The following is a 12,765-nucleotide window of genomic DNA, read 5'->3' as shown; positions in this document are numbered from 1 at the left end:
AACATTTAAAAAACCATTTTAAGTGGTTTTGCTCATACTAAATTTTAAAAAATCAATCTCATTTTATTCTGAATCTATAAATAAGTCAAGATATAATTTGAAGATTTTTAAAAAATTAGATGACGAGGGCTAGCTGATCCATGTATTCTCCAGGATTACTCTTGACAGGCTAATTCTTCACTGTCACCAAGCCACACAATTTTCTTTTATTTCACCAGGAAAAAAAGGCTTCCTGAAATTCCCTCTGGCCAATTAATTCAGCTAAAATTATCAGTCCCTATAATCCCATGTGAGATGATCAAATTTTCATCATACCCTGTGGTATTACTCTTTTAAATTGCACAAATAATATGTTAATGTGCTCACTAGCAGGGGAAATGTTGGTTTTTACTGAAAAGGGTAAATTGTGGTGAGGGAGACTGAGTAATGAAATTAATCAAACTTATTGATACCCACTAATGGTAGGTATGATTCTTGAGATATCTAATCCTAACTAGGAAGCAGCAGAGTTGGAATTTAGATTTAGGTCTGATTATCAAATTGTAGTAATCAAAGTGTGAGGTGATGAAGGCTTGTATTAGTATGGGGGCAGTGAAAATAGTCAAGTAATATATAACAGCAAATTTGAAAATAACATTCACAAATCATGACAATCTATTAAAATTTAGGAGATATAGAAGAAGAATGACAGCTTGAGAAGCTATGAGAATGAAGACTAGGTTTTATTATACAAGAAGAAATATCTTATAGGTAACTCTAGATATGATACAGTGGCTCAGGTAAGACAGCAGAACTGGAGCTGCTTGTTATTTTTATCTCAGGCACATAGATTACTCAAACCTTGGTTAATGATACTCTCATTCATGCATGACCTCCTTTTATTAGGTAATTATTGTTAATAATGTAATAAGCACCCACAGACCCACTAAACAACCAAAGTTAGGATTTGTTAATAATTATATGGAATCTTGTCCAACCCACTCCTATCATATTGTCTCCTCCTACAAAGAAAACTTTGGCCCTAGATGGCTTCACTGGGAAGTTCTTGCAAACATTTAAGGAAAAAATAATACCAAGCCTGCATGAACTCTTACAGAAAACTAAAGAAGAGGAAATACTTCCCAACTCATTCTATGAGAACAGTATTACTCTGTTAACAAAAGCAGACATTACAAGAAAATAAAACTGCAGACTAATATGCCTTATAAACATGGGTGCACAAGTGCTTAACAAAATTTTATCAAATTGAATTATCAGTATGTTGAAAGAATAATACATCATGACTAAATGAAATTTATCCTAGGAATATAAAGTCTGTTTAAGGGACTTCCCTGGTGGTGCAGTGGTTAAGACTCTGCACTCCCAATGCAAGGGACCCAGGTTCGATCCCTGGTTGGGGAACTAGATCCCACATGCCTGCTGCAACTAAGAGTTCACGTGCCACAGTTAAGGAGCTGGCGAGCCGCAACTGAGGAGCCTGCAAGCTGCAACTAAGTAGCCCACTGGCCGCAAGTAAGGAACCTGAGAGCCTCAACTAAGGAGCACGCCTGCTGCAACTAAGATAAATTAATTAATATATAATTAATTAATTAAATTAATATATATAATCGGGTGCAACCAAATTAATAAATTAATAAATAAAATAACAATAAATAAACTTACATTAAAAAATGAAGTCTATTTAACATTTGAAAATTAAGTAATTCACCATAATGAAAATTAAAATCATATGATTACTTCATAGACATAGAAAAGGCATTAAATTAAATACAACATCCGTTCCTGAAATTACTCCACCACAATAGGAATAGAAAAGAACTTCATCTGAAATAGGGCATCTAAGAAAAATCTATAGTTAAAAATCAGGGCTTCCCTGGTGGCGCAGGGGTTGAGAGTCCGCCTGCCGATGCAGGGGACACGGGTTTGTGCCCCGGTCCGGGAAGATCCCACATGCCGCGGAGCAGCTGGGCCCGTGAGCCATGGCCGCTGAGCCTGCGCGTCCGGAGCCTGTGCTCTGCAACAGGAGAGACCACAACAGTGAGAGGCCCGTGTACCGCAAAAAAAAAAAAAAAAAAAAAAAACATACTTAATGGTAAAAGACAGAACATTTTCCCCCTAAGATCAGGAACAAGGCAAAAATGTCTGTCCTCACTACTTCTTCTTTTTCTTCTTCTTCTTCTTTTAAAATATTGGACTATAGTTGATTTACAATTTTGTGTTAGTTTCAGGTGTAGAGCAAAGTGATTCAGTTGTACGTATACATACCTCTAATCTTTTTCAAATTCTTTTCCCATTTAGGTTATTACAGAATATTGAGCAGAGTTCCCTGTGCTATACAGTAGGTCCTTGTCGGTTCCTTTCACTGCTTCTATTTCACATTGTACTGGAGAGTCTAGCTAGTACAATCAGGCCAGAAAAAGAAATAAAAGACATCCAGAGTGGAAAGTAAAAGTTAGAACTGTGTTCACAGATGATATAATCGTCTATGTGGAAAATCTGATGGAATCTACAATAAAGTAATAAATTACATCAGCAGGGTAACAGGATATAGGATCAGAATACAAAAATAAGTTCTGGACTTCCCTGGTGGCGCAGTTGTTAAGAATCCGCCTGCCAATACAGGGGACACAGGTTCGATCCCTGGTCTGGGAAGATCCCACATACCGCGGAGCAACTAAGCCCGTGCACCACAACTGCTGAAGCCCACGCACCTAGAGCCCGTGCTCCGCAACAAGAGAAGCCACTGCAGTGAGAAGCCTGCGCACCACAACAAAGAGTAGCCTCTGCTCGCCGCGAATAGAGAAATTCTTCTGTGCGCAGCAATGAAAACCCAACACAGCCCCCCCCCAAAAAAGTTGTATTTCTATATACTAGTATCAAACAATCATCAACTGAAATGTAAAAAACAGCATTTACAATAGCATCAATAAACATGAAATTATTTAGAGATAAATCTCACAGAAGATGTGGAAGACCTGCACAGTGAAAACTATAAAACATGTCTGAGAAAAAATTGTAGAAGATGTAACTAACTGAATCAAGAGATATACTGTGTTCATAGATCAAAAGACTCAACATTATTAAGATGTGAATTCTCCTCAAATCCATCTACAGTTTTCAACACAATCCCAATGAATATCACAGCAGGCGTTTTTACAGAAATTGACAATCTGATCCTAAAATTTGTATGTGAATACAAAGGACTTAGAATAGCCAAAACGAGTTTGAAAAAGAAGGGTCAGAGTTACACTACCCTTTTCTTTTTCTTTTATTTTTACTTTTTTATTTTTTTTGGCCGTGCCGCACGGCTTGCAGTATCTTAGTTCCCTGACCAGGGATCGAACCCAAGCCCCAGCAGTGGAAGCATGGAGCCCTAACCACTGGACCACCAGGGAATTCTCTACAGCACCTTTTTCATATCTCATTATATAGTACACTAATCCGGGACTTCCCTGGTGGTCCAGTGGTTAGGACTCCACGCTCCCAATGCAGAGGCCACAGGTTCGATCCCTGGTCGGGAAATAAGATCCTACATGCCCCGTGGCATGACCAAGAAAAAAAAAAAAAGATTGTGGCATGGTGACTATAGTTAAAAACAAACAAACAAACGTAATATTGGCATCAAGAGAGACAGATAAATTGATGGAACAGAATGGAGGGTCCAAAAATAGACCGACATATGTAAATGGTCAATTGATTTTTTTCTTTTTCTTTTTCTTTTTTTTTTTTGCTGTACGCGGGCCTCTCACTGTTGTGGCCTCTCCCGTTGCGGAGCACAGGCTCCGGACTCGCAGGCTCAGCGGCCATGGCTCACGGGCCTAGTCGCTCCGTGGCATGTGGGATCTTCGCGGACCGGGGCACGAACCCGTGTCCCCTGCATCGGCAGGCAGACTCTCAACAACTGCGCCACCAGGGAAGCCCTGGTCAATTGATTTTTGACAAAGGTACAAAAGTATTTCAGTGGAGAAAGGGTAAGTTTTTTTTTTTCTTTTATAAATTTATTTTATTTATTTTTGGCTGCGTTGGGTCTTTTTTGCTGCAAGAGGGCTTTCTCTAGTTGTGGCGAGCGGGGGCTGCTCTTCGTTGCGGTGCGCATGCTGGTCAGTGCAGTGGCTTCTCTTCTTGCAGAGCGCCGGCTCTAGGCATGTGGGCTTCAGTAGTTGTGGCTCACGAGCTCAGTAGTTGTGGCTCACGGGGTCTAGAATGCGGGCTTAGTAGTTGTGGCGCACGGGCTTAGTTGCTCCGTGGCATGTGGGATCTTCCTGGTCCGGGGCTCGAACCCCTGTCCCCTGCATTGGCAGGTGGATTCTTAAGCACTAAGCCACCAGCGAAGCCCGGATAAGTTTTTTCAATAAATGGCCCTGGAAAGATTGTTTTCCCATATACAAAAAAAAAAAAAGAGAGAGAGAACTTGCACCATATACAAAAATTAACTAAAAATGGATCAAAGACCTAAATGCAAAACCTAAAACTATAAAACTTGTAGAAGAAAATGTAGGATAAATTATCTTTGGGTTCTTTGTGCCAGTACAACCCCAAAAGCACATTCCATAAAAGAAAAAAATTGATAAAATGGACTTTATAAAAATGAAGGACTTCTCTTCAAAAGACACTGTTAGGGCTTCCCTCGTGGCACAGTGGTTGGGAGTCCGCCTGCCAATGCAGGGGACACGGGTTCATGCCCCCGGGAGGATCCCACATGCCGCGGAGCGGCTGGGCCCGTGAGCCACAGCCGCTGGGCCTGCACGTCCGGAGCCTGTGCGCCGCAGCGGGAGAGGCCACAGCAGTGAGAGGTCCGCGTACCGCAAAAAAAAAAAAAAAAAAAAAAAAAAAAAATTGGCTTGTCTTTTGACAAGCCAAAGAGTGGGAGAAAAATTTTTCCTATTCATACATCTGATATATGTCTTGTACCTAGAATATACAAAGTACTCTCAAAACTTAATAATGGGAAAATAAACAACCAAGTAATAAAATGGGCAAAAGATTTAAACAGATACCTTCACCAAGGAATATTTATAGATAGAAAAGAAACGTATGAAAAGATGTTCAATATCATTAGGTATTAGGGAAATGTTAAAACCATAATATGATGTCACTACACACATTTAGAATGTCTAAAATTAAGAAGACGATACCAAGTGTTGATCAAGATGTAGAGAAAGTATAGCTCTTGTACACTATTGGTGGGAAGATAAAATGGTACAACCACTTGGAAAACAGCTTGGCAGTTTCTTAAAAAGTTAAACATACATTTACAATAAGGCCTAGCCATTATACTTTATTTATTTACCCAGGAGAAATAAAAAAGCATATGTCCACACAAAGACTTGTATGTGAATATTCATACCAGCTTTATTTTTTTTAAGAAGGAGACTATTTTTTTAATTATTTTTTAAAATTTATTTATTTATTTTTGGCTGCACTGGGTCTTCGTTGCTGTGCGTAGGCTTTCTTTAGTTGCCGCGAGTGGGGGCTATTCTTCACTGCAGTGTGCGGGCTTCTCTTGTTGCGGCTCATAGGCTCTAGAGCGCAGGCTCAGTAGTTGCAGCACATGGGCTTAGTTGCTCCATGGCATGTGGGATCTTCCCAGACCAGGGCTTGAACCCATGTCCCCTGAATTGGCAGGCATATTCTCAACCACTGCGCCACCAGGGAAGCCCAATACCAGCTATATTTGTAATAGTAAGTGGAAACAACCTAAATGTCCATCCACAGATGAATGATTAACAGTGGTTAACTCTGGTATATTCATACAACGGAATAAAATTCAGTAATAAAAAGAAATGAACTATTGATATATGCAACAACATGGATGAATCTCAAAATAATTATGCATGGTGAAAGAAGCCAAACAATAGAGTATACACTTGGATGATTCCATTTACAGAAAATTTAAACTAATCTGCAGTGACAGAAAGCATATCTGCCTAGGGATGGAGGTGGGAAAGGCTAGAAGAAAAGGGAGGTTAAAGGGGGTCTGAGAAAACTTTTGGGTGTAATGTGTATATTCATATCTTTTTTTTTTTTGGCCACGCTGCATGGCTTGAGGGATCTTAGTTCCCCAACCAGGGATTGATGCCAGGCTACAACAGTGAAAGCACCAAGTTCTAACCACTGGACCACCAGGGAATCCCTACATATATATTTTTTTTTAATATTTCATTTATTTATTTATTTATTTAATTTTTATGGCTGCATCTAGTCTCAGCTGTGGCGCACGGGATCTTCTTGCGGTGAGTGGGCTTCTCTCTAGTTGTGGCGTGCGGGTTTTCTCTTCTCTAGCTGTGGCGCTTGGGCTCCAGAGCACGTGGGCTCTGTAGTTTGCAGCACGTGGGCTCTAGTTGAGGCACACGAGCTCAGTAACTGTGGCACGCAGGATTAGTTGCCCCACAGCATGTGAGATCTTAGTTCCCAACCAGGGATCGAACCCACATCCCCTGCATTGGAAGGCAGATTCTTTACCACTGGACCACCAGGGAAGTCCCTCTCTCTATATATATATATATTTATATCATGACTGTGGTGATGGTGTCATGGGTATATACATATGTCAGAACTTATCAAATTGTGCACTTTCAAAAAGTATAACTAAAAAAAAAAAGTATAACTTATTGTATGTCTATTATACCTTAAAATTTTTTAAATTAAAAGTTTAAAGCCAATAGATAAAATTCTAAAAATTATTCAATTAATACAGAAGTAGGCAGAAAACGAATAATAGAGGAGCAAAAAAATAGGGGCAAACAATAAACAAATAGTAAAATGGTAGGCTTGAGTCCATTCATATACATAGTTACCTTAAATGTTAATGGGCTAAACACTGCAATTAAAAGATATTATCAGAATTTAATTTTTAAAAATGCAAGATCCAATTATATGCTGTGTCCAAGAGATGTGCTTTACATATAAAGGGATAAATAGGTTGAAAGTAAATGGCTAGAAAATTATACACCATGCAAACTAAAGAAAGTTGGCGTGGCTATTTTAATAACAGATAAATTCAAGACAATGAGATAAGAAGAGGGAAATTTCATACTGATGAAAGAGCCAATTCAAGAAGAAGATATTATAGTCATAACATATGCATTTTTAAAAGTTTGAAATTGCATAAAACAAAAATGACAGAATTAAAGGAATAGACAGGGACTTCCCTGGTGGTCCAGTGGTAAAGAATCCGCCTTACAATGCAGGGGACATGGGTTCGATCCCTGGTCAGGGAACTAAGATCCCACATGCCGCGGGGCAACTAAGTCTGTGCGCTACAACTGCTAAGCTCGCTTGCCTCAACTAGAGCCCACGTGCTGCAAACTGCAGAGCCCACGTGCTCTGTAACCCACGCGCCACAACTACAGAGCCCATGTGCCCTCGAGCCTGCGTGCCACAACTAGAGAAGAGAAAACCCACACACCACAATGAAGAGCCCGCGCTGCCACAAAAAGATCCCTCATGCCTCAACGAAGATCCCACGTGCCTCAACTAAGATCGGACACAGCCAAAACTAAATAAAATAATAAAGGAGTAGAAAATTCCATATAGTTTAAGACTGATAGAACTAGGCCAAAAAAATTTTTTTTTAGTAAAGACATAGAAGACCTAAATAACACAATCAACCACCTTGGCCCCATTGATAATTATAGAATAATACATCCAATAACTGCAGAATACAAATTTTTTGCAAGGGTACTTGATACGTTCACTAAGTTATTCTGGGCTGTAAACTTACAAGAATCTTTTAACACCTTGCACCTTGTACCTTCTATACCCTGAATCTTGGGGAAAGCTGAGGGTTATTATAATTTATTACTTGCTTGGATGATGTCATTATTCTTTGAGGGGCAATTAACGTGCTATTTCTCTTAAAAAAATACACAGCATATTAAAAAATTAAGGCATTAAAATTATTCAATACTAATATATTTTTTTCAGGTGCAAAAAATTACAAAGCTTCATAATCACCCCAAGACTGCATAGAGCAAACATGAATGATATTTCTCAAAAGGCTGAGGTAAGTCTTAAAAGTTAAAAAATGGGGGAATCATAGGGTTGACTGTAGAATTGCTGAAAAGGGCAACTGGTGGAAAGGTCATTCACAGAAGTTCATAGTGACATAGTGTCAAGATGTAAAACATAAGAAGAGGTAAAATTCACAGGCTGGTCTTGGGCCCAGTATTTTCGTTTGGATTCTTATCTAGGAAGCATGATTATTAAGTTTTGTGAGTGATAGTGAAGTAGATGTGATGGCTAGCATCTTGAGTAGATTTTAATATCTTGATAAATTTTAGAAGTTATTTTTTCAGTATTAAAAAAACAGAATTGATGTATATACTTTAAGGAGAAAGAGATAATTCACTCTCAGGTGAGGATCCTTCTTAGCTACTTCTTCTAGCATCTGCAATTAAACTTATCTTAGGCCTTTTTCTGGTTCTTGGCTGTTGTTACTGAGAATTGTAATAAGAAGAAATCAGTTGCTGACACCTCAAAATTATAAACTTTAAAAAACCTTAAAATGGCCAATGGTACCATAAGTAGAAAATAAAATAGGGGCTGGGTATGGCACAGATTAATTATGCAATTTGCCATTATCACTAGAAGAAAGGGTTTGGTGTTCTGAGGCAATGAAGTTTTGTTTTCTGAAACTTCTTTTAGAGATCAGTTTAATTTTCTAAAAGATGAAAATAATTTGCTTTCCTGGTTTCAGATGGAGGAAAATCATTTCTCTAGTCTTTTAACAGATTCCTCCTTCTTTGGAAAGCTCTTTTGTCATTTAGGAATTTTCCTCTTAGGGCACCTCCTACTTGGAATGATGCAGCATTTTTACATATTTTCAACTTGGGTTTAAAGAAGTTCTAGATGGGCAGTATAGCAGTAGTAACAACAAAAATCACTGCTTGTGCACAAAGACCTTGGCTCACCTCAGCCACAAATGAGAAGTAAAGGCCTTCAGTTTTGCTGATATTAGATATGGAAACAAGCAAGAATTCGGCTTATGTGAATTAGTCTTAAACTTTTTGCTTTGTTTTCAACTTCATCTAACTTATTAAAATTAGTCTTGGTATCTTTTAAGCAAGAGATATAAAATCTGAATCTTTAATGTAATGAAATAGGACAATAAAATACAGATTGTTTTAAATTGGAATCCAGTCTTCAGTTTTTATATTTTGCTAGCCTTCAGCTTCAGTGGAACACACCTACAAAATGGGACTTCTTTGCTTTATATTAATAACATTTTTACTCTCATATTTTCTGTAATTTCATTTTTCATACTTAGACTTTAGAAAGTATCTAATCAGATTCCGATTATACAAATAAAGGTTTCAAACTCATTTCTATCTATAGTCTGTTTCAATAAGTATTTCTTATATTGCTTATTCTGATCTATCTTTACCTAATTTCTTCCTTTCTTATTTTTTTAACTTTCTTCTCTTTATTTTCTTCTAATGAAGCTTCTGCTTTCTTCATCTAAACCTGTACCAAAAACCTATGTGCCAAAACTTGGCAAGGGTGATGTAAAGGATAAGTTTGAAGCCATGCAGAGAGCCAGGGAAGAAAGAAATCAAAGGAGATCTAGAACCGAAAAGCAAAGAAGAAAAGAACAATATATTAGAGAGAGAGAATGGAACAGGAGAAAGCAGGAGGTTATTTTATTTTATTTTATTCTCATGCAAATATTCATTTTCATCTTTTACATTTTATTTGTTATTCACATTAACCACATTTCATATTAACTATAATTAATATTTTCTGTGTTTATAAACTAATTGCAAACTCTGCATATAATATGATCTAGTCTAAAGTTTGGATATGTTCATATTAATTTATTTAACCATCTAGATTAAAGAAATGCTTGCTTCTGATGATGAGGAAGAGGTATCTTCTAAAGTAGAAAAGGCTTACGTCCCAAAGCTAACAGGTAAGACACTTGAGGGGCAAATTGTAAATAAAATTGCAAAAAAGGAAGCATAGCAAAATATCAAACATGTTTCATATATTCTTAGGAACTGTTAAAGGTAAATTTGCTGAAATGGAGAAACAAAGACAAGAGGAACAAAGGAAGAGAACAGAAGAGGAACGAAAACGCAGAATTGAGCAGGATATGTTAGAAAAGAGGAAGATCCAACGTGAATTAGCAAAAAGGGCTGAGCAGGTATACACTAGATATTAATTTGGTATTTGCTTCAGAAACTAATTGTACAGAGTAAAACTAATCAGTATGCTGCCTAATCAAAATATTTTAATATAACATAAACCTGTTAAATAGTAGCTAACATGGAAATAAGATCTTAAGCACAAATATTTAATATCAAATGCCTAGAAGGATAAGGGCAGAATGTGCCTATTTCAAGGTTGAATACTGAGATGACTTTTGTTATATACCATCTTATCATTCTCTCTGCATTCCTTACACTGTCCACATTCCTTATTTTTCTTGACACATTAGAGAATTTTACAAAGATATAAGGCAAGTTCACACATAAACTATCCAGAAGCATATAACAAAATGCTGGTCTTTTAATAGCAATCAAAAAATACTTGCTGGTTATTATCAAACACAGGCTTAATTAGGATATCTTCCTACTCAATTATTTGAAACAAATTCAAGTCACATTTTATTCAATAATGGTATTATTAGCTAGCTTAGCTTTGTTTTTTAAGTTGGGGACGGTAGTAGAAGGGAGAAATGTGTGACAGTCATTTCCTGCATATAGCCATTACTGTTGCCCATAGCCACAGAGGACAAATTAGAGGGAGAAAAACATTATTACTATGATTTTATATAGTCTCTTAATGAACTTAGAATTCCCATATATTTTCTTCTCAGAGCATGAGAACTAAGAAGCTGGTAAGTATTTTAAAATACTCAAGAATCTGATCTAATTTCCAGAAAAAGCTAATCTCTCCAAATGATTCATGTGTGTAATGACATAGAAACTTGAAATTCTAATAGTCATAATTACATTTTATTAAGTAAAGAACTGGTCAATTCACAAAAATTTCTTTAATATATTGATATCTGTTTTATATTACAAAAGATCTGTTGTCATAGAGACATAGAAAAAAGACACAGAAGACAGTTCTATTGCTTATGTACTTTAACCTTGTCTACACTGTAGGATCAAAAGAGATGATCAATGTATTGAGCTTAACAAGACAATAATGGTATATCTCCTAGCGTTTTTAATAAGATTATATGAGTTAATAAATGCAAAGCACTTAGTACAGTGCCTGGTACAAAGTAAGTGGGCTATAAATAAATGTCTCACCTAAATGGTACATATAGATAAAATGTCATGAAATCATTTTAGTTTCTCCTCCTTCTGTCATCAGTATTTTAACAACTATCCTAACATTGTCTTCACAGTATATTGTCTTTCATAACCGTTTTTATTGTGAGATTGTACTTGGCTCTTTTTTGCCTACTCTTTAAGTGCCTTAAATCTATTTGCTATGCTTCTTTCAGTTTCTACTACTTTTCTTTAAAAAACGTGACAGGGAATTCCCTGGCGGTCCAGTGGTTAGGACTTGGCGCTTTCACTGCCGGGGCCAGGGTTGGATCCTTAGTCAGAGAAGTAAGATCCTGCAAGCCACACAGTGCAGCCAAAAAAAAAAAACCAAACAAACAAAAAAATTTTTTTAAAGTGACAAAGAAGGCAAAGCATATGACTGTATTTGCATGTCAAAGAAATTTATTTACCCTGACTTTGCAAATAATCACTTTTATGGCACAAACAGCCATTTTTATGGTGACAAATAATGTCATATGCCGGATGAATTACAGAAAAGAATTGGAATTTCCTATATTTTATTACTTTGCATCTCTTTGTCTGAAGAAAGGTTGGTGTACTTTACCTCTGCCACCTCCAGTCATCAAAGATTAGTATTCATTTTGAAATGAAGTTTCGGACTTCCCTGGTGGTGCAGTGGTTAAGGATCTGCCTGACAGTGCAGGGGACACAGGTTCGAGTCCTGGTCCAGGAAGATCCCACATGCCACAGAGCAACTAAGCCCATGCCCACAACTACTGAGCCTGCGCTCTAGAGCCCACAAGCCACAACTACTGAAACCTGCGTGCCCTCACACCACGATGAAGAGTAGCCCCCGCTCGCCACAACTAGAGAAAGCCTGCACACAGCAATGAAGACCCAATGCAGCCAAAAATTAATTAATTTTTTTTAAAAAGAAATGAAATTTCACAAGGGAATACAGTTATAAGGAGGGAGTTCCCTTATTATAATAAGGGGATACAATATATAATAAATGAATATTTTAGGTTATATATAAAATATATCACTATATGTAATTATATTTATAATACAAATCGTAAACTAAGGTAATAAAATATATAATTAAAATATATGGTGTTTGGCAGGAAATGGTGAGTATGCACATGGGGTTAGTCTATCTCTTTTAAGTCTGTGCCCTTTTCCAAAAAGCACTGATTACACTACCACCCCGAGAACTGAATATGGCAGTGGTTTCAAAAAGAAGAAATATGTGTGTTGAGATGAATTTGAATATGATGAAGACATAGGATACTCAGAGAAAGATGGAAGAAAACTAATCATGAAAAAGAACCACTTTCTTTAGTAACCCTGGATACTACATGGCAGGGTGCGAGAGAATCTTGGTTAATAAAATTTTTAGCCTATTAAATTATTTGAGAATATGTCGGTAGAGCAATATAAACTATTAATAGTAATTTCATCTTGCAAATATGGGAAGTCTAATTTTAAAACCTAATTAAATACATTTTCCACTCAAATCTAA

The 12,765-nt window shown here is 37.0% G+C and overlaps 1 protein-coding gene across 2 annotated transcripts in view; it reads left to right on the top strand.

Annotated features, from left to right (window-relative positions):
• The window catches only part of NEXN (nexilin F-actin binding protein), a 58,331-nt gene that overhangs the window by 17,132 nt on the left and 28,434 nt on the right, over positions 1–12,765 (top strand). For both annotated transcript variants that reach the window (XM_060303928.2, XM_060303923.2), the window contains exons 2-5: positions 7,927–8,005; positions 9,444–9,635; positions 9,832–9,910; positions 9,996–10,144. In XM_060303928.2, coding sequence (XP_060159911.1) covers positions 7,979–8,005; positions 9,444–9,635; positions 9,832–9,910; positions 9,996–10,144 — 447 coding nt within the window. In that variant the 5' untranslated portion in view covers positions 7,927–7,978. The remainder of the gene's footprint in view (positions 1–7,926; positions 8,006–9,443; positions 9,636–9,831; positions 9,911–9,995; positions 10,145–12,765) is intronic.

This window comes from Globicephala melas, chromosome 1 (assembly GCF_963455315.2).
Source record: "Globicephala melas chromosome 1, mGloMel1.2, whole genome shotgun sequence".
Classification (NCBI taxonomy): Eukaryota; Metazoa; Chordata; class Mammalia; order Artiodactyla; family Delphinidae; genus Globicephala; species Globicephala melas.
Note: the sequence above shows the minus strand (reverse complement) of the source record. Positions and strands in the feature narration are given on the sequence as shown.